The sequence below is a fragment of the Mizuhopecten yessoensis genome, unplaced genomic scaffold (genome assembly GCF_002113885.1).
Source record: "Mizuhopecten yessoensis strain PY_sf001 unplaced genomic scaffold, ASM211388v2 scaffold11055, whole genome shotgun sequence".
Classification (NCBI taxonomy): domain Eukaryota; kingdom Metazoa; phylum Mollusca; class Bivalvia; order Pectinida; family Pectinidae; genus Mizuhopecten; species Mizuhopecten yessoensis.
In genome coordinates this window covers 197,199-220,679 of record NW_018408856.1, presented here as the reverse complement: position 1 = coordinate 220,679, position 23,481 = coordinate 197,199, and the positions used below count along the sequence as shown (strand labels likewise).

The 23,481-nt window shown below is 35.6% G+C and overlaps 1 protein-coding gene across 1 annotated transcript in view; it reads right to left on the bottom strand.

The window, feature by feature from the left end:
- The window catches only part of LOC110465113, a 66,580-nt gene extending 43,621 nt beyond the window's left edge, over positions 1 to 22,959 (bottom strand). The window contains exon 1 of the mRNA XM_021520703.1: positions 22,732 to 22,959. Coding sequence (XP_021376378.1) covers positions 22,732 to 22,798 — 67 coding nt within the window. The 5' untranslated portion in view covers positions 22,799 to 22,959. The remainder of the gene's footprint in view (positions 1 to 22,731) is intronic.
- Positions 22,960 to 23,481: the final 522 nt, after the last annotated feature.

The following is a 23,481-nucleotide window of genomic DNA, read 5'->3' as shown; positions in this document are numbered from 1 at the left end:
ACCAAAAATGTACGTGACCAAACTATTAGATTGGAAAATCAGGTTAAAAATGTTCAAGAAGTTTTCAGCAAGTATAAGTCCGAAAAAGAAAAAGAACTTATGGAGGTGGCAGAAAGAAATGATGAAATGGCCGAACAATTGACAAATCTTAGATGCCGGTCCATGAAGTATAATCTTATATTTTCTGGTATCTATGAACCGGATCGCGAGGACACTGAATCTGTAATAAGAGACTCCCTAGACAGACAGCTGAACATCGATCAACATATCGAACTCGCTAACGTTCACAGGTTTGGCAGGAAATCCAACAAAGGTCCAAGACCAGTAGTAGTCAAATTCATTTTCCAGAAGGAACTTGATATGGTGCTGAAAAACGCAAAGAAATTACGAGGTAAGCCATACAGATTTAACAAACAATTTCCTCAGGAAATAGAGCAAGCCCGTAAAAGCCTCTTCCCTAAATTCAAGGAATTGCGTGAGAAAGGTGATCACGTCAAATTGGTACGCGACATATTGTATGTCAACAGACAACACTATAATGACGGGAGATCCTCTACACACACGGAGCCACGCAGGTTACAACTCACAGGAAACCCCGAATCGGCGTCGTAATCCAAAACGAGGACGTATGAGCTCTACTCCTGAAGGTCCCTAGGGACGCGAGGTGAACAACACGAAGTCTAATGACGCTAGATTTTCAAACCACCATCTTAAGGTACTTTCACTCAACTGCTGTGGAATCAGGCGTAGACTTAATTACCCCGAGTTTCTAAGTCTAGTTTCGAAGCATGATATCTTATGTTTCAAGGAAACCGAAACTGACGACATGGATGTGTTGAAATTTGAGGGTTATGAGTTTGTTATGAAAAACAGGAAAAAATACAGTAAAACAAGGTCAGGAGGGTTGTATTAGGTTTTAAATCTGAATTGAAACAATACTTGCATGTACACGAAAACGAAAGTAGCTTTGTTTTATGGTTTGAATTGTCCAAAAATCTTATCAATTTAGAAGTGTTATAATTGGCGTAGTATACATCCCACCCGAATATTCCAAATACAGTAGCAGAGATGCATTTAATAGTATTGAATATGAAATGCACCAACTAATGAATGATGACAAGTATTCGTTGTTAGTTGGTGACTTTAATGCCAGAACCGGTGCAGAAACTGATTATTTAAATTCCAATAGTGATGAGCATGTAGTTGACTTTTCCCCCCACGCATTTTATCCTGAAAGTATAGTTCAACAGGTCAGATATACCTCCGATTAATCCCATTTGGGAGATTACTCCTGGAAATGTGTAAAACTAATAATCTGTACATACTGAATGGTCGTATAGGCGACACTACAAGTGGGAATACTACGTGTAAAGGGTCAAGCGTAGTTGATTACTTCATTTCTTGTCACAATCTTTTAAAATATATATCAAATATGTCGGTTGATGATGTAGATATACTCTTATCTGACGTACATGCTCCCATCACATTGTCTCTCAAATTTCCTTCAAATTCCCCACAAACCCCGGATAATAATCATTGCTCTGAAGTAATTAAACTGTGGGATAATAGTAAACGAGACATGTTTGTTAGGTCAATTAATGTTGAAGAGATTAACAACATGATTGAAGGCATAGACCAACTGTTTCAATTGCACGAAATCACAGCGGAATCGATTAATCAAAGTGTTGAAACAATGAATACAATGTACATAAATGCTGCAGCTACTGTATTCGGAACATTTAAAACGGGTTCTCGAATCACTAATCAATTAAATGATAACAAACCTTGGTTTTCTACAGGCACGTGCACGGAAAAAATACAGGAAAAGTATTAATTTTTTTAATAGATGTAAATCGGATAACGCTAGATCTTATATGGCACAAACAAGAAAGTATTATAAGTCAATTTTAAACAAAGACTTGGCTAAAAACGGAAAAAGATTAAAAACAATTACATGAAATGAAGTAAAAAAATCCTAAAGAATACTGGAAGATAATCAATCCAAAGACAAGTAAACATAATGACATATCTACTGAAGCCTTATTTAACTTTTTCCGTGACCTAAATAATTTACCTACTATCAGCTCAGAAGCAAAGCAAGAACTTAAAAATGAAACAGGCAACGTTGATTTACAACAGATTAACATCAGACTTAATGAACCATTATCAATTACTGAAATAGAAAAATGTGTTAAAAACTTGAAAAGCAACAAATCAAGCGGTGATAATCAGATAAAAAACGAATACATTAAAGATACCAAAGAAATAATGCTGCCTTTTTATGAAAAACTTTTTAATGTTATATTTTCAACAGGGGTAGTTCCTAAGTATTGGGTCGAAGGAAATACTAAACCAATTTTTAAAAATAAAGGATCTGTATTGGACCCTAAGAACTATCGACCCATTACCATTCTGAGCTGTGTAGGTAAACTATTTACAGCAATACTTACCAATAGATTAACTTAATTCTCTGAGGATTTTCAGATTATAAACGAAAACCAATCTGGCTTTCGTAGAGGTTATTCCACAATTGACAATATCTTCACCGTACATTTGCTATTTGAACTAATCAAAAGTCAAAAACGGAAGAACATATATTGTGCCTTTATTGAATTTGAAAAGGCCTTTGATACTGTTTGGCGTGAGGCACTATGGCACAAATTATTAGCTAATAAAATCAATGGAAACATGCATATAATTATAGTCAATATGTACAGTGAGATAAAGTCAAGAATAGTAAATAATACAGAAACTTCAGACTTCTACATGCGTGAAAATGGAGTCAGGCAAGGTGAAAATATGTCATCTTTCCTTTTCCCATCTTTCTCAACGATATACACTGTTTTTTATCATCAGAGAATGTCAACGGTCTTAATTCGGTATCTGAATTACTTGAAAACAAGCTCGGTATGTACTTAAAGTTATTTTGTTTGTTATATGCAGATGACACTGTATTATTAGCAGAAACCCCAAACGACCTTCAAAACATGCTGGATGGTTTCAAAACATATTGCGATAAATGGAACATGAAAGTAAATATTAGCAAGTCAAATATCATGATTTTCGGTCGAGGGAGAACACCTGATGATTTGAGATTTAACTATGATGGCAAACTGCTTGAAATAGTCAAGGAATTTAACTATTTGGGTATTTTATTTTGTAAATCTGGAAGTTTTTCAAAAGCAAAAAATATACTAGCGCTTAAAGGAACTAGAGCCATGTACGAGGTACTGAAAGGGTAGATTGCATAATCTAACAACACAGTGTCAACATGATTTATTTTACAAAATTGTTACACCAGTTTTATTATGTGAAGCATGGGATTTTTCTAATAATACCGTCATAGAAAGAGCCATTTAAAATTCTGCAAATTATTACTTCACCTTAAATCTTCTACCCCTGACATCATGGTTTATGAAGAGCTCGGCAGGCATCCTCTTGGTATAGAAATTAAGACCCGAATGATATCATATTGGTCAAAACTGGTTCGAGGTAAAGAAAGTAAAATAAGTAATATTTTGTATAGATTAGCAATTATTATCAACGAAGAAAAAAATGGTTCCTTCGCATGGATAGAAAGCATAAAGAGTACTCTGAATAATTGCGGACTCTCTAATATCTGGTTAAACCAAAATCCAATTAATCCTAAGTGGCTTGTTTCAAAAATAAAACTTAACTTGACTGATCAGTTCAAATAAAACTGGGCAGAAATATGCAGAGATTCTCCAAAATCCACCATATACAGAGTCTTTAAGGAAGAAGTCGTGTTCGAGAACTACTTAAATATTCTCTCAAAAAATGATGCTTATACTCTTTGTAGGTTTAGAACCAGAAATAATAACTTACCTGTAGAAGCCGGAATTAGGAGTAATATACGAAGACATGAACGTATTTGTCAATTGTGTAATGTAAGAGATATCGGAGATGAATTCCATTATATATTAGAATGTCCGGCATTAGATAATGAAAGGAAATTGTCTCTATCCTCTATGTTAATTAGACGTCATAGTGTATTATAATGTCATCTAAAAGACACGCATTCGTGAAAAAAATTATGTACTTTTATCCAAAAAATTAATTCTGTCTGTTCCCCTGCATGAAAGTATTTATTATATGTAACTGCAGTACATCTCAGTTTCTATTCTACTGTATCCCTCTATATAACCACGCATGCTAATTACTGTACATGGAATCTTTATATTTATATATCTCAGTATACCATTGTAATGCAAAGGTGTTGAGACAAATAAAAAGTTTGAAGTTACGCGCGGACGACCGCTCCTGGGACGATCGGAAACTAACCCAGTAGCACGGAAACGTGTACAGAGACGGATAATTGTACACGGGCCAACATCAAACTGCCGTGCGACAGCAGTTTGGCTATGACCCTCCATCAACATCGCAATTGCTCGACCCCTCTGAATTTGCGTTAAGCGTGGCATGTCAGTCAATGGCGAAATCAAAATGCCAACGTGGAAGATTAATGTGGCTGAACTTAGAGTATCCGTTGAGATTATTTGTTTGAAAAACTACGGCTTGGCTTGATCACGCCGCGTGATTTGGACTAAAGAAGCTCACAAAGTGGATTTCCGTAACGGTTATTTCCAGGACCTTTAAAATGTCCCTGCATTTTGATGCAAGTTGACCAGATCATACGCTGTTAGATATTATAGTTTTGTTGGTGGGTTTGGTTTTATTTTGTTTAACGTCCTTTAAAAAGTTCAGGTCATTTAAAGACGTGCCTCAGTGTGTGATGTGTATGCGTGAATGTGTATGTGTGTGCTGGAGGCAGGGTATGTTGGTGTATGTGCCTCCTTGTGATAGCGCGGATCTGATGCCGATTTTATAGTGCTATCTCACTGAAATACTATGCCGAATACACCCAGCCCGGCAATAGGTGAACCAGTTGTTCCCGTTACCATCAATGCTGCTCTTGAAGCAGAATATAACAGCTAAAATCTTCAGGACTTTGGTATGTCTCGGCCTAGTGACAGAAGTAGATGCCTTCCTCACCTTGGCGAACGTTTAACATTATGGCAAAAATGAGGTATTGCAAAGCAAGGCACTAGGAAACAATAGGGTTCTCTAGTGATAGCTCACCAGGAAATGCGAAAAGATTGCTTCATCAATGCAATACAGTTCTGCCTAGAATGTCAAATTGAAGGATATGGCCAGTTTATTTTTTATCTACAAGTCATGAAAAGCTCATTAATGAATTCAGGCTCATATTAAATTAAATGCAAGTTTTGAAGAATAGTGGTACAGTTTGTTCCCATAGGAATACCTACGCCGGAAAATTGTCACTGTACATACTCAACATTTCTGTTTGCTCTTTTCTGTCCCCCCCCCCCCCCCCCCCCCCAATACAAGAACAAATGCGACAAATGCGTTCCTTCAGTTTGGTATAAGTAATGGGTAATTAAAAATTAATGGAAAAGTAACAAATTATGATTTAAGAAATATCTTTTTTTTCGGGGGGATCGACGATTAGACAATCATGTCCTTGGAGGGAAATAAAGAAAAAACGACTGGTTGGGGGTTGAATCTAACCATGCATGATGCCAAGTTAGCTCTGTTGCGGTTACGTACGCTTCAATGAGTTTCGTAAATAAGTTAGGATCAGCGCACAAAGTGGGTAAGGTTCCGTGACGTCGACGTTGTGCTATCAGACACGGCTCATTATTTATGTAGCAAACAAAATGGCGCTGACACGTAACCAAACAGATAAACAATGTTACAGGTGAGTCGCCAGTGGAGGACCCAGGGGTGTTGCCCTAGTTGCCCCGGCAACACCCTTTTTTCTGTGTCCAAAAATAATCTGGACCAAGGTTTTTGAAGATTTCTCTCTATTTTATTTGGGATTTCCTTCTAATATCAACCATCCCTTGAACTATGATTTTCTATGGCTTCCCTTTGCCAGCAGTTTGAATATCTATATATGTCTTAAGGTGTTGACCAAATAAGGAGTCCACTACTTATGCTCTATGCTAAACAATAGGGGATTAATCCTCCATTGTTTATATATTAGGGTCTCAACCCGTCAGGTCAGTGGTCAAGGCTCACCGGACTGACTCTACCTAATCTTATTGTTCCCAGCCGGTCACGGTGTGGTGACCACCCTGTCAGTTGGGAGAGGACTATACGTAAAGGTTATTGCATGGTCTTCGATCCCGAGTAACAAGGGTTCGCTCGGGTGTAATAAGTCCCGAGTGACGAGAAATCATGCAATAACTGGCTTACTGCATGCTTCCCAAGTCGAACAAAACAGGAAAAATTGAGTAAGAAATGTTCACATGGACAATCTGTTTACCTACCCTACACTGTAGATAATTTACATGTACCTGTGTGAGTGAGTATTAATCAGAACAAGGCTATTTCTCAATAGCCCAGTCTGAGTGTATCATTCATAATGAATACAAGTATTTTTGGATTACTATGCAGATCCAGTGTCAGGGAAGGTAAGGAGTGTCTGTTCAACAATTAGAACAAAATACGGGACACAATGTTGAATTTCTGACTACATTTTCAGTTTAATTTTCAAGATGTGGCAAAGGTACAGGATATTGAAACCATTTTCATACATACAATGTAAGGGTTTATCAATCCCTAAGGAATTCCAGTTCTTTCAATGAATGATATATTTGAATGTGCAATCTTGTATAAAGAAACAGCTCCTAAAGATTATAAACTTTTCCAGGAAATGCTTATCATCTCACGTGATAAGGAAATCAATAACGCTGCCAACTCGGTAAAAAAAAAGTTTTTCAATCATGAAATTACTAGTTTTAACTTCTTCTTTTTTTGTCTTATTTGAAATGTTTCAACTAAGTTAATCCTTTCCACTGTATTGACTTCACCATTACTTACTTATTGGTTATCTCCCCTTTTGTACAGCCTTTGTGACCACAGTCCACTTGGCACACCCCCTTTCATGGTCATGTAATCATGATTGGCCATGAAAGGGGATTATGTGTGCAGTGGACTGTGGTAGCAAGTTATTTATTGCCCACAGTTTTCCATTGTGAGAGGTGGGATGTATGCAGTAACTGTTGGAATTAGGTATATAGGTCAAGTGTTATTTCAAAGGTAGAGTCTATTTCATGATAGATATACATGTATTTTCACCGCTAGTTTCAAGTACACATGGTCACCAGGAGTGATTTATTATACCAAATAAAAAATATAAATTGAAAAAATTGAAAGACAATGAAGCGTCCTCCTTATAGCATCACTTCATCAGGTGACTAATAACCAATGTTAACATAAAAGCCTGGCGTGTACATCCTTTTCTCCTTATAGCATCACTTCATCAGGTGACTAATAACCAATGTTAGCATAAAAGCCTGGCGTGTACATCCTTTTCATTTGGTGTTGCCATTGTACATATGTATGCATACTATTTCACAATAAAAGACAAACAGTTAAATCATAATTCATATTTATGACAAAATAAAATAATATTAAATTGCGAACATGCTCGCCTAAACTACATGTACATGTAGATTCGCACGTGCTGAACTACATTTTTTTCCATTTTTCTTACAGAATTTGTTAACACTCGCTCCGCTCGGTTTTCAAAATAAATTTTGCCCTCGCTCGGCGGTGAAAGTATAATTGTCATCTAAGTAAAAAAGAAGTTCTATATATATTTGGTGGCGGAAAGTAGTATACATGAAGAACCGACATGACAATTCTGATTTATTAGTTTTAGATAAGCGCAAAAACCTGCCTTTTTTTGAGTTTAAAGTTTTGGGCAACACCCAAGATAAATATCAACGATTTTCATACCGAATTATTAATTCCAAAAATAGTTGTTCATTTGTCACAAAAAGATACCATCCACCTATCTATTATAAGTTGGTATTTCTGGCACGTGGTTATATAAATAGAAGGCGAGATACTATCAGCGAAAAGTTGGCCCTTGAACAGATGCAAATGTACCCTGAAAGGGACACTTTGATATTTTGGCTAATATTGATGGAAAAACGAGGATGATGGGACGTAAGCATTTTGTGTAAAAATAATAAAGTATATATTCGTCTTTTTTATTTAGATTAAACAGAAACCTGTTTTCATCTGTACATATTTCGTCGGGCAGTGGGGGACATGCAGAAGACTCATACTTTTCTTCATCTTTCCTTCTGTCTTCCTCTACTTTTTATATAATGATATATCAGACCCCTGTGCGTCCGTCGGGTAAGATGTCCAGGTACAGTCTATACAGAGGCCGAGCGGATCTCAGCATAACAGTAGGTCAACGATCACGCGCCAGAGCCAGCATGTTTATCACGCGCACTTCTATGTCCCGTGAATAAGCTTGATTCTGGAAACTGTACAGTCCTCCCAAGATTGACAAGGACTTCAATCACAATATACAATTACCATTGCTTGGAGTAAACTTTATACCGAAGAGGTAAGATTGCAACACATTTCAAAGTTATTAGAAAACGCTACGTTCATGTACATATAACGCGATATTCGATGAAACCTGGTGAATCCATGTTATACGGACGGGAGGTAGGGAGGGTTGGTACACACGTTCCCATAAAATATTGAATTTGGATCGATTTAAAGTAAAAGGAGAGGATTGAGGAGGTATGTTTGTGTGTGTGTGTGTGGACGGGGAATGGGGGTGGGGTGGGGTGAAGGTGTGGGGTTACAAGTTTAACTTAAACGGTTAAAGGCTATTGAAATAAATGGTGTTATACGGATTATATTTATTTATTTTAGCTTTGATTGCAGTGTATATGAAATATAAATAATTTATCACTATATATAATTATAAATTACGCAGCGTCATTAATACCGCATATTCGTGCTATGCTATTACTGAAGAAAGTTATCCCACATTATGAAATCATTTTAATCGACAACTGTACTCCTAGTTATTTTTATATGTAATCTTAGTATTTATTTAATTCTTAAAATAATTACATATTTGCTTAACTTAGGCTGTCATGATTGAACATTACGCATCAAAATATAAATGTACATATGAAGTATATTTTAATTCTATTATAAGTACAATCTATGTATGTATCATTTTCCAAATTTAAAAGCTTTATTTAATACTCGGAAAACACTTAACATAATTACTGTTGAAATATGTTTTTACAAAATCCGCTTATTATATTCAGACGTCTGTCGACAGGAAGCTATTTATAAACGCACAGGGGTAAGATACATCTAACAGGAAAGGCGACATGCATGGCCAGACCGGAATTCGAACCCGGGACCTCCGAAATCTAGACGAACGCTCCCTCCCTTTGCTAAGTCTCGACATTATACCACTTTCCGTGGGTGTATTTCGTTTGCAAATGCGACAGGAGAGGAAAAATACAGGACCAGACCGGGACCCGAACCCGAGACCTTCCGGACCCCAGACGGACACTCCAACCGATTGAGCCACCCAGTCGCTCGCATACGGTCGACCCAGTCCAGTTCCGTTACATACATATGCTACGTATATATCCCTTTATAACTATATTTTATGTCTAAATGTTTAAATGTAGCTTCCTCATTCCGTTCTCGTTTGCAGTTTTTCAGAAGTATACCAATCAGGAATACACAGACGAAGATAGAAGACAGAAAAAAAGAAAGAAGAAGAAGAAAAAAAATTCGTGAGTCCCCTGCATGTCCCCACTGCCCGATGAGACATGTACATCTGTTCATATCCGGAGAAATACACAGAATACATTTTATTTAAATGGAAACGATAACAGTCGAACAGTAATTAAATTAAACAAAAATTGTAAAATTAAAAATTGAATGGCAACGGCTTGTCTGCATTATGTTGACGTGATGCAAATAAAGTTAAAAGGTTCTTACCAATATACTGCAAATTGATTGTATTCAAACTGATATCTATAACTTCTCTTAGTTTTTTTTTCTTTTCTTTAGGAAATTGAAAGATGTACATATTTCATGCATGTTGTCTATCAGTTTTCTATCTTTTTCCTACAAAAAAAAAAAAGAAAAAAAAGAGAAAAATACGCCGATAGTTTAATCCGAGGCAAAGAGAAGTTCGCAGAAAGGTACGTATTTGTAAGTATGATCGTTTTGAAAACCTTTTGCATCTGATTTAATACGTTGTACTATTTGATACCTGAAATAAAGTTGATTAAAATATCAAAATTTGTGTGAATGGAATTCATTACGCGAAAATTTTACAAGATAAAGGGAAGACCATTTATAGAAGATCACAGTGAGTACCCAGCATGCACCCACTGCCCACTTCCGGTTGTATTTTTAACATTTCCTGTTCTTGTCATCTTTTGTTATGTTAATTCTTTATACTAATAGCTTATAAAAATGCAAATACTGTTTCTTGCATTGTATCTAGATTGAGCTTTTTGTGGTGTTTGATTTCCAGATTTCTTCCACCAACGACGGAGTACAAACATTTTACTATCTGACATTATGATAACGTTTCGGCACTGGGACATTGTTATTATTACACCGAACTGCTTCCGGCGGTGGACATGATATCGGGAATAAACCGAAATATCAGGATAAGATAACAGAAAACCTCACGTACACTGTACAACGGGTAACCCTTCTAGTGCAGTAAATATCAACAAGCTACTTCGTGGTTCTTCGTGAAGGTCAGTATTATCGGTTCATGTTTTATTATGTATCGGATTTAAATATCATTATCCCCTGTATGATAACGCTGACTGTAAATATATCTATATATCTATAAATATTTAGAAAATGAGCGTCCGGATATTTTAATCCATTATGATCCGGAAACCTGGTTTTTCGTTGTTTCTTGGAGGCATATGCGACAGAACTGCCTTATTTGAGCACCACATAAAATCAATATTTGAGTTCTGAATGGAAAGGGTTTCGAAGTACGCAGTGTCATTTCTATCGAAATGCAGGAGTAAGACTTACTGAGCCAAAGTGCTAGTTTTTTAAATTTACGAATTTTCGGTCTTTTTTTGTGTGCGGAACAATGGGTAAAAGGTAGGTTTAACTGTACTTAGTAAGTCAAAATACACGTAAAATCGTTCTAAATTATGTATCACGAATAAAAAAAATACAGTCTGTCATTGAGAGTGTTTAAGAAGGTGTATCCGTGGTTAAACGACTCTCTGTGAACATAAATAAACAGAAGGATTTTTTTTGCGGAAAAAAAGCTGTGTCGTGATTAGAGCATTAAAGAAGACATGCCTTGATTTCTTTTAATTTAAACCTATTTTATTGCATAAATGAAGCAAACGGATTAGGCACAAGTTATATCAACATTACAAGATATGCCTGCAGTACCACAGTGTTCATCAAGGTATTGTAATCAAATTCATTTATGTCAGAAATAGTACAATCATGGAATACTTGTATGCTATTAATCATGATAAAATTCAAAATTTGCATGTAAATGTTCTGATTTATATTAAGACATTTACTGATAAAAAAACAAATGAAGTGTCTCGTATCAGTTTTGAACACAATTCCTTCTTTATCTAAAATTGCGGGATAAACTGTGCACGAACTATTGTTAATTCGGAACAGCCGGCTAATGAAAGGAATATAGCCTAAATCCCGAAATAATTAAAAATCACATTTTTTTTTCACAGAATGATTGACGGATAAATTAGCGTCCCTTTTAGTTTAAACTTTGTTTTATTCACATAACATATGTAATACATAATACAAATATGATTATACATAAAGGAATTGGAGACAGAAACAAGTGTTAATATACTTATATAAATCTGTAACATTTCATCATAACCAACATTATCAACTATAGCTTAGGGATAGAGACGTGAATACATTACAGGGGAAGTTAGAAGAGAGTTGGGGAAATGCAGTGTAAAAGATGGTACATGTACAAAATACGTTATATTTATAAAATCAGTGTCCCTTTTAAATTTCGGAAATGCAGGTTTTGAGTACGGATGTACTAGATACAATGTTTAGTAGACGAATTAATAACTGAATAAAAGACGTGTGTCATTAGAAATGGACAGATGAGTAATTGTTTCTTGTTTTTATTTTAAGCTCATTATTTTCGTATTTATATGAACTGCTGCCACGTACGAACAACCGATGCATTTGGGGAAACGGACAAAGACAGGAGAAAAGAGGAAAAATATATGGTGAGTCCCGTGCATGTCCAAATTGTCCCGAAGATGCATGAACATCTTTTCGTACCACGTTTATAAACATTATGAAGAGGTGTTGTGCCGCAGATTGCTAAAGCGACGTCACGGTAAAGTATATTTTTTTTAAAGTCAATATTTCCAATACTGCATAAATACGTATATTATTGTCCCGATCTTATCCCGGCAATAAATATTTCCTGGTCTCTCATAAAATGCCGAGATGCCAATAAAGATTTGATAATTTGAATATTTGGCATGTGTAAAACTGACGTATGGCAATTCCGTCTTTGCGTATTGCAGAGTTATCTTCTCTTGGGAGCAGGTATTGATTGTTACGTCATTGGGCTGTGTGAGAAAATTACGTCGTTTTTCTCAAACATTGTTGACGTTTCTCTCACCAACAAGTGACGTAACAACCAATACCTGGTCCCAAGAGAAGATAACTCTGCAATACGCAAAGACGGAATAAATAGTTGATCAGTTTCAACATGGACTTAGATAAAATCTTATTGATTGGTTTTTAAACTGGGACAAAAAAACCTGCCTATATACATCCCCCTCTCTAGGGGCCCTTTTTTTCTCTGCTTGTGTCTATAAATGATTCCGCCACGTTTCGAAATATTTTATCGGGCTTTCCTGTACAAATCGAGTGGACAAACTGGACATTTGGAATTGACTACGAATATGGGAATAGCAAGGGAATATAATCGGCACTGCAGACCGTAAGGCATGTTCAATAAATGAAATATTGCTTTTTAACGATATGTCCCTTTAACATTGTGTGATGCCTTAGTTTACCCAGAAATTTGATTTGTGAAGTGAGATGAAAAAATGTATCATTTTAAAATGATGATATCATTTCTTTAAATTATCATCCGTTTAACGCGATTTGCATAATGGCTGAATATAACATTTAATGCTATCTAGAGTCTATTTACAGAGTAAAAAGAATGTTTTCGGGTTATGAAAAGATGAACATATTTCAATCATTGCTTTCTATCAATTTCTCGTCTTTTCTATATCTTTTTATTTCTGAAAAACTGCTATATTTGAATGCTGGGTTTTCTTTTACAAGTACTTTGTGGTAATCAAATAAAATCGGATATCGAATTGTTATTTATCTTCAGTTTTTAGAATTAAAGGGTTAACTTTTTTCTTTTCTTTTTCAAAAGTCAAACCGACGTCTTTAAATATATTTATACAGAAATTACAATTAATTCATGGTATTGATATCGGCTGGGTATAACATTTTGCGCTTTCTTTGTTGACCGCAAATATAGCGAAATAAAGAAATCGCGCGAATAAACTAGAGTGTTGATATACATGTATGTTGGTGAAACAAAAGGACAATGACTACATCCCCTGAATGAATAAGCCGTGGAAAGTTAATGTTTCTATAAACATCTCGACCTCCCTGACCATTACACTGTATATTCTATTCTGTCTATGAATGCCTGTATGTATTACCATCCAACCAAAACCTTGACACTTATTACACAATACCGCCGACAAGAGGTACAATAGACGAGACTTCTTGACACGGCTGCGCCATATGGATGTATTGACCATGTGCACTCTGTAAGAAATTTTGCAAGTCATACTAATGTTATGTCTCTGTAGAGTCCCCCAAGGAGGCAGCAACGTAGTCTTGGACCTTTTGATTACAAAAGTCAAACCGATTGAAGCGCTATGTTCTATGACTTGATGGAATCTCCAGATAAACCATTTGGTGGTCACCGTGTTCGAGCCATACTGTATTCGCTTCCTTTTTCTGTATTACCAACTTTACAAGACTGTTTCTGAGGACATTTGGAAAATAGCTTGGTTAGTTCAAAAAATTATTGAGAATGTGGGTTAAATCCGACCCTTTTTAGCCTGTTCGTACTGATAGTCACGAATATCCGATAACGCGAGATTTCACGAAAGTCGAAATCGCAAACAAGGTGATATGAATGACATTGACGTATGTGTTATCCTTCATCAAAACACCGTCGAAGCTGATTTACCACTGTACGTCAGATCTATACAAAAGTAGCCCAATCATTGTTTACAGTAATACTAAACCCATTGCTTTCAAGGTTTTCATCTATAAGCAAACATTACAGTAGCTAGATTTAGCTGATCTTCGAATAGCTCCTCCTTCAACATGTTATTGCTCCACACCCTCATTTACGCATTTGGCTGCTCTCAGCTAGCATTCATTGGCAATAAGCGCGCTTCATTGAACTTACCTTTGCCAAGTGGGCATTCATATTGCCTATGAATGCCAACTGAAAGCAGTTCAATGCTTATATTTATCATTTTCGGAATCTGTTCATCTCATAAAAATTTATTAATACTTATCATCACATAGCATTAAGTTAAATAAATATATATGTATCGTGTATTCTTGTTCAATGAATAGAGAGCAACCATCGTCCGGGGCTGGGGCGGGGGTGGGGGGATGGGGTGGGGGTGAGTGGTGTCCAACGTTACGATTATGACGTCATAACAATGATGACTTTAAAAAAGCGTCCATGGCATTCATAGCCAGCTGGACGTGTATTAACTGCAGACCTTAATATTGTCCATAATGCAGTTAAGAGAGCCTTTTGTGAGTGGTCTTAAGTATCGTGCTTTCAACTTGAATTTAAATCTCAAGATACTGATGATTCAGAGAAAGACTCGCTAGACAATGGACGGCGAAACGAGTTCATGCTGAATTGAATTAAGTTAAAATCAGGGTTACAGGCGTATTGTGATACTGTATACGGAGGAAGTGAAATAAATGAGTGGAGTGTGGATTTTGATAATTCAAAGGATCAATTGGTCAATCTTGAACATTCTCTTCTCCGAAAAAGTTTCTTCATTCAAAACGCTTGCCTTGGTGACCCATGACACAACCATACCTTTCCAAAAAAAGAGGGGTGAATGGCGACACAATATATGGTTTTGAATTATTTTTGGAGCACATTTTGTGAAAAGTACAAAAAGGGCAAACAAAATATACTAAGGATTTATTCATTAAAAATAAATAAACTATTTTGGTAGGCATTACAAAAATTACGTGAGAATCAAAACGTCAATAACCTTCATTCATTCAAACATTCTGTAATTTGAATCTGTTATATGAAACACAATTCGATTGTTGAGAACAGCGTTATACATTACAAACACGAGTACTGGAGCCTAGATATCTCGCTTTCCGCATCTGATATTGCAATTGTAACATACCCTGCTCCGGACCGGATAGTAGTGAAATATTAGTTGTCTAATGAAATATGTAAAACAACTACACGGCGTGTTATTGCCTCGGCAGTATTAACGACTGCTATGACGACAGCGATACATCTCTAACATTGACTATAGGTACATAAAGGCGTACTGTACGGATGTCAGTTTGGTACGATTGGTTAATCAATATTACGGAATAAAAAAAACCCGGAAAGATCGTGATGATCGCCGATTAGCCACTTGATTGGCGACTGACACTTAATCAGAACGCAGCTTGAATTAATGTTAAATGCGTTTTAAAGTGCTCTAAAGCCAATATAGTTAATGCTTCTGCTTGGAGGAGGGGAGTAAGAGAGGTGACATTTTTATACTTGGACCAGTGAGATACTCTGGGTATATCAATTTAGCCGTCCTTTTTCTGATACCATCGCCCTATACTACAGTGTATATGCTGGTTTCCTCGAATTACCAGTCATTTGTGCTGGCAGAACGTTAACGAAAAATCGAAGGGTTGTTCTTGAATAATCTCACTTGCTCAAATACCAGTTAGATTGTCAATCCCCCGCTCCCACTCACCAATAAGCACCCTGCCTTTCCAAGTGCAATATCTTTGTACGTATACCTGTACACCCGGTGACTTTATTTAGTCCACAGGTCAATGATCCTGTGCACTGAATCGTACGGGAATCTAATCATAATGCTTGACCGATTTTCACACCCTAGGGAGGGTCCAAGGTCAGTTGTTACCATGTAGGGCTACACGCGGACGGATAAACATACTACGGAACAAAATGTTCTTGTCAGTCACATACACTAAGGCGGGCGGGCCCATTTGTATCACTGTGCAAAACTTTGTCCAGTATGTCTTATTCAAGTAAATAAGATATAAGGATATTTAAAAGGAAAAAGAGGCTAAATGGGCCTGTATTGCCAACCTGTAATTCATCTAACATATGTGAACTTACAGAAAGGCCAAGGTGAGTTTTATATAAATTTGATAATTGTCATAAATCTTTACATTATGGATATTTGCTAGATGGTTTTATCTCTCCAAAAATTATAAATCTTCATTCATTAGAAGATACCTTATTAAAAGTTTTAACACAATTGACCCCTTTAACCTTGAAAGAGGATCAAAGTATTAAACTTGAACAAACTTTATAAAACGTTATCCTAGCGCTTTACTTGCGAAATACCTTCACTTTTAGCCTTTTGGTTATTGAGAATTTTAAACACTTTTGACATCTGTGACCTTGATAGAGGTTCAAAATCATTCATTTATATAAATTGATAGCCCTTTATCCCAGCACCATACCGGCCAAAAATAAACCTTGGCATCTTAGTTATTTAAAAAAAAAAGTCGATTAAATGGTTCAACAGATTCGGTCCATGTGACCTTGAATCTTCTTATAGGTAATTTATTTGAACAAAGCTGATATCCTTTTATCATCACAAACTATTTATCAAATATCATCACTCTATGGCTATTGGTTAATTCAGATAAAGTAAAACGTTGTCGACGGATGGACGGATGGACGGATGACGTATGCCTCACCATGGCATAAGCTCACTTTGGGCCAGGTAAGCTATCATGCACCACATGAGCGCCCGCTATCATGGTCCTGTGTTATATCGTGCAGAAACGCTGTGCAAACTGTTCGCACATCGTGTAATCGCGTGTTATATCGTGCAGAAACGCTGTGCAAACTGTTCGCACATCGTGTATTGTTTGGTGATTCAAAAATTGTAAATGATACCACTGCCAAGAAATACTCGCGGAGAAGAGTTCCAATGCAGAGTTTATTCCTATCTATAAATCATGCCTCTCCAAGGATTTTTTTCAATTTGAATTCATTCGGGTGTAAGCGCGCATGTGGTTTCAATGAGTCGGGAAACCGGGATACCCGGAGAATCCCACGTGGTCGGGCAGGTGACCCCCATATCTTTTCGCGTCCGATCGGGGAATCGAACCCTGGTCACCTTAGTGAAAGGCGAGTGTGCTATACACTGCACCACCCGACCAATCCGTATAAGGGAGTATATCCTTAAATGTGTACTGTAACCATTTGTCAAAATAAAAAAAACTCCAATAAAACCCACAATGTTGCTTTTCATAACTGTTTGTACAAGAAATTTAAAAGACAATTTGGTGTGTCAACTTTTCCCGTGAATTTAGTAATGATGCGTTATTTCATATTTATTTCATTTTTATACAAATCTTATTTTCGATGCCGAAGTGTAGATTAAACTTTTCGAGATAACATAACCTTTATTGTGCTTTTTTGGAACCATCATGCATTTTTGCCCATTGTTATATTTTTTTTCCTTGCTCGACATTTAGGCGTATGTAAAACTTGCAACGAACACACAACTTCATGTCGAAATCAAACGTTATTACTTAAAGCGTATTTCACGGCGATCATCGCTCAATTTATACTGTATAATTATGCTGTGGCGATATAGAAACTAACCCCGGCCCCTTTCATCCTTCTGCTAACTCCTCGTCAATCTCCTCTGACGAACCAGTATCTTTTACACATAATAATAATTGCTTATCATTCGTCCACCTGAACGTACAAAGCTTGCGTCCAAAACTAGATGTTCTGTACACCGAACTTTATGAGCGTAGTATTTTAGCATTTACCGAAACTTGGCTTTCTGACTCTGATATTGATTCGTCCTTGGATATTTCTGGTTTTCACAGTCCTTTTTGTTACTGTCGTAATAACGCCGTTGGAGGGGGTGTTGCTGTTTATGTAGCAGTCATTTTGTCAAAAGAAGGTCCGATATTGAAGTTGACGATGTCGAATGTGTTTAGGTTGAAATAGCATCCAAAGGTCAAATATTTCTTTTTGGTACTTTCTATAGACCCCCAAATTCTAACATAACTGTATGGAACAAATTTGAGGAATCCATCGGTTGGGCAATTAACTCTAGTATTGGAAATGTTATTATAACTGGTGATTTTAACGTAAATTTATTGCAACGCAGTCATAATTTTAACTATTTTGATAACATAATGTACACTTACGGACTTACGCAGTTAATTACGGAATGTACGCATTATACTGAACATTCGACATCCTTAATAGACGTTATATTGGTAAATAACGATTTTATAATAGATCGGTCTTATGTAGGGGAATCGTTCCTTGACCAACCAGTAAGATACCACTGTCCCATCTATGCAACTCTTAATATTGCTCAACATTCAACCGACTCGTACCGAAGGAAAATTTGGCTTTATAAGCATGGAAATTTTGACAAACTAAGAGAACTATTAGAAATGTCGGATTGGCCTCAAGTATATGATGCTAATATCGATCTAGCATGCAAGCGTCTAACTGACTTCATCGATTCCGCTTCTTCTTCGGCTATCCCTAACAAAACGGTCATTATGAGAAAACGTGATCATCCATGGATGAACAAAAAAATCAGAAAATTAATATCAAAACGTAAAAAAAATCACAATAAGGCTAAACTTACTGATAGCCAATCTGACTGGTCTATTTTCAGACAAACCCGTAACAAGTGTGTAAATGCCATTAGACAATCTAAAGAATCTTATTTTAACGGTTTGTCATCAAAATTATCTGATTTAAGACAATGCAACAAGTCATGGTGGTTAACTGTAAAACTCTTCATGAACAATAGTGGTAAATGTGGAGAAATACCAACGATTTTTTATGATAATGTCTATTACGAAACTGATTTTGATAAAGCTAATGTTTTTATATTTATTTTTCAAGTCAATCCGTTGTGGATGATTCAATGGTTATGCTTCCTCCACTAATATAATTCCCTACTCGTATTTGTCTGAGTAATATAAATATATCATGTACTGATGTTAAGGATACCTTACTCAATTTGAAAACTGGTTAAGCTGTAGGACCAGATCTTATTAGTCCCAAAGTGCTCAAGGAAGCTGCAACATCACTTGCTGAGCCACTATTTATATTTTTAAATAAATCCTTATCACAAGGAATATTTCCAGCATCGTGGAAAGAAGCAAATGTTTTACCTATATTAAAAAAGATAGCCGTAATGATGTTAAAAACTATCGACCAATTTCACTTTTAAGTATAATTGGAAAAGTGTTCGAGAGGTGCGTTTATAAACATGTCCATAATTTTCTTCTTGATTTGAAAGTAATAACAAAATACGTAAGGCGATTCCTCTATTAACCAATTATTATGTATTTCCAACGATTTCATTAAGGCATTAGATTCAGGTAAAGAAATAAGAGTAGTATTAGCAGCAAAGCATTTGATAGGGTTTGGCACAAAGGGCTGTTGTATAAATTATCAAAAATTGGAATAACTGGATCGCTGTTAAAATGGTTCGAAAGCTACTTAACGAATAGAAAACAAAGACTTATAATCAATAATATTCACTCTGATTGGTCAGGAGTTAAGGCTGGGGTTCCACAGGGTTCAATACTTGGACCTTTGTTGTTTTTAATCTATATTAATGACATAGTCAACGATATCAAATCTTTTATCAAATTATTTGCTGATGATACTACTTTGTACATGATAGTTGAAAACCCCTTAGAAACAAACAACATTATGAAGTCAGATCTACAAAAAATACTGAATGGTCCAAATCTTGGTTAGTTGATTTCAATCATAAAAAAATGGAAAGCATGACCCTTAGTAGAAAAAGAAACAGTCAACCACATCCAATCTTACATATGTGCAATGAAAAAATATCAGAAGTACTGTTGCATAAACATCTTATTGTTCTTTTTTCGAATAATTGCAGTTGGGTTGAACATGTTAAACAAATAATTCAGAAAGCAACGTCTAGATTAAATACTATGCGATCTCTAAAATTTAAACTCGACAGGCAAACATTACAAAATATATATTTTGCGTTTATTAGACCACTTGTAGAATATGCTGATGCTGTCTGGGATAGCATTCCCAAAGAATATATTTCTAAACTAGAGAATGTTAATTTGGAAGCTGCTAGGATTGTTTCAGGTGCTACTAAACTTGTAAGCTTAGACAAACTATATACAGAAGTTAAATGGAATAAATTAACAGACCGTAGACTTAATCATAAATTGTTACAATTCCATAAAATGTTTTATCAAAATACTGAAGAGTATCTGTATAATCTCTTACCTAATTCAGTTAGTGATGTTCATAGTTATAATACCAGACTTTCTGACCCATCTGTCAACTATTCCTTGTAAAACAAATATTTATCTAAATGCATTCTTCCTTCTGCTGTAAACAATTGGAATTCTCTTCCATTACATATAAGAAATAACGCTTCCATTTCCCATTTAAAAGCCTTTCTGAAATCTGATAGTAAATCATGTCCACCTTCATACTACTTTCAGGGTTCACGGCTGGGTCAAATCTACCACGCAAAGACTGCGTATGTCATGTAGCTCCCTAAAAGAACACTTGTTTACGAAAAACATCATACCATCCCCGAATTGTTCCTGCGGTGCCATTGAGAACTCAACACATTATTTGCTAAAATGTAATAAATATATAGCACTTAGACAGCTTCATATACTGAGTTTGCCGTATCAACTATCAACTAATCTTTTAATCTTTGGCGATGACTCTCTAACCCATCAAGAAAACACTACGATTTTTCTAGCCGTCCAAACCTATATACTCAAAACTAAAAGATTTCAAATAAACGAATAGTCCTTAACAATTTCATTTTGACATATATGTATATGTATGTTGTGTTGCATTCGTTTTACTACTATGTTTTAAAATGTATTTGGATTTATATGCTTATTCAGTGATTTTGCCATTGCATATCTTTATGCTATATATTATGTCACTAACTCGCCATGATTATGATTGTTTGATAAAGTGATGTGTTACCTTGAAAGAGCAGGACGTACCAGGGACGAGGCGGGAAAGTGTTTTATGGACTTATATTTGATAAGTGTGATGGCTAGTATGTGAACTGCAACGTTTTTTAATAATCATGGCGTTGCTTTGTGACATACTAATTTTGTCAATAGTTGATTTAGTGGTGATTTATTCTATGTAACTTGTATATACATTTTAACCTTTTTCGAGTGTCCATTTACATGACTGCTGACATTTTCATCTACTATTCCATAGTTATATTTTACAGAATCGTGTTCCACATACTCATTGCAATAGAGCAATATGATATTGTCATCTGATGATCATATGTATATTGATATGTTATTCATTCCTGGTTTCCACTGTATACCAATCCATTACCCCATACCCTATTCCCGTAATTATTCTATTGTACACATTACTTCATTCTCGTAGCTAGTGTTGAAAATCTGATTACTAAGCAGGTAATAAATTTACATAAGTTACACGACATTTGTTTTTGTTTCCTTTTCTGTTTAATAAAACATGTATTTCGATGTATTGTCAATTTTTTTTGAATAAAACAAAGTTTAAACCAACCTTTATGACATTGACTCATTCTGCAATGGCATGTTATGATTTTAGATATAAAATTGGTACTTTCTGGAACATAAATTTAACAAAGTTCAAATGTGCCTTAGTCATCTCAATAAGGTCAAACTTTTAGAAATTTATCATTTTATATAATTTTGTTTTGGGAAGTCGGAAGATTGTGTCTTGCGTGTTTTTAATTCTATTTTGTCAAATATATTCGAAAGCGGTTGTTCCGACTTTGTAACATTTGGCGAAATATTTCAAACGATCTGCAATGAATTAAAAAGATACAACAATTCAACATCGAAGTTGCAAAAGTCTTCACATATGGCTTTTATGGTGTACTTGTACCATAAATGATGTGAAATATATACGCTCTTTAGCATCAACAACTTCTTCAATAACGTGGTGTTATAGAATGGTTCCTTGCATAATTGTAAGATGAACATAAATGACAAAAAAAATTGACAGATTTTAATAGATCTCAACATTGATAAAGATTAAATATGATGGCTGTTTAGGGCCGCTTTTGTCTTTTCGCCACTCGGCTTTATTGTGGCGACGAACGAAATAGCGCCGTTTTATTTTTCAAACGGTGTTTTGTCGCCTTGGCAAAAGCAATACAGGTCATTTAGCAAACTTAAATGGCGATTAATCGCTTGGTCGCCAATGCATAGGGAAAAGGCGAAAAAATAATACTGATACTAATCAGACGTCAAAGTTATAGTTTACTCTATTAAGTATAGAATAATAGAAGTATAAGAAAGAGAATAAATACAAAAATGATGCTAGTGTACAGAAGATGTGAAATGATAAGAAAAGCTTTTTCAATACTGTCAATACGAAGAATGTGATTACACTGTATTTTGTAAAACATCAGGAAATGAATAGGAGTTTAAAACAGAAGCTGAAATAAATAATTTCTTGTGTTTTCAATTCATCAAACGGTAAAACATTAACCGAAAAGTAATAAAAATAAAACATCTTACCTATGGCGGACACCTGTAATAGGAAAAGGATTGGCATTAACCAAAGCCCCTGACTTGTAGGCGCCATTGCATTAATCCAACTGGTGACTTCGTCGTTGGTAAAAGCTTCTCTGCGTAGAATTGTTCAAAATGTGTTCCATATAAGTTATTCCTCAAAGATTCATTAGTCAGACAACACACACAATCATTAAATGGTCTTGATCAAGGTCTTCTGTGCTTCTCGTCCTTGTAATGTATTGTCTCTTGTGAAATCCTTGGCAAATGCTTTCAAAAAATATGATACTGTCACAATATCAGATAGTAAAAATACGTTTAAAAGTTATGATTTTGTATGGAATATATTTACGTGATCACGAGAACGAAATAATAAATAAGAGTAAACTTCAGGAGCGTTTGGTAGCTAGTAAACTATAGCAGTATACGCTCACCTCTGCTGCAGAGATACCTGTGCCAGAAACAGACGGAGCGCACCACCCACCGTAACCAGATAATCACTCGCACATGACACCTAGAAAAGTTAACGTACATATAGCTAACGATCAATATGAATGCTCACAATGAACATATGAAGCTAAAACGATTATTATTTTTAGTTAATGTGACGGAATTCTGGCGTATTCAGTAGGGGAAAGGCCAATAGGTACTGTCACAAAAGAACAATTGATATTATTTGAGAGCAATTGAATTGTCTTCTCCATTCTGTCTTTTTTTCATCCTTGCGGTTGTTTTCAATATTACAGTTTCATAGTT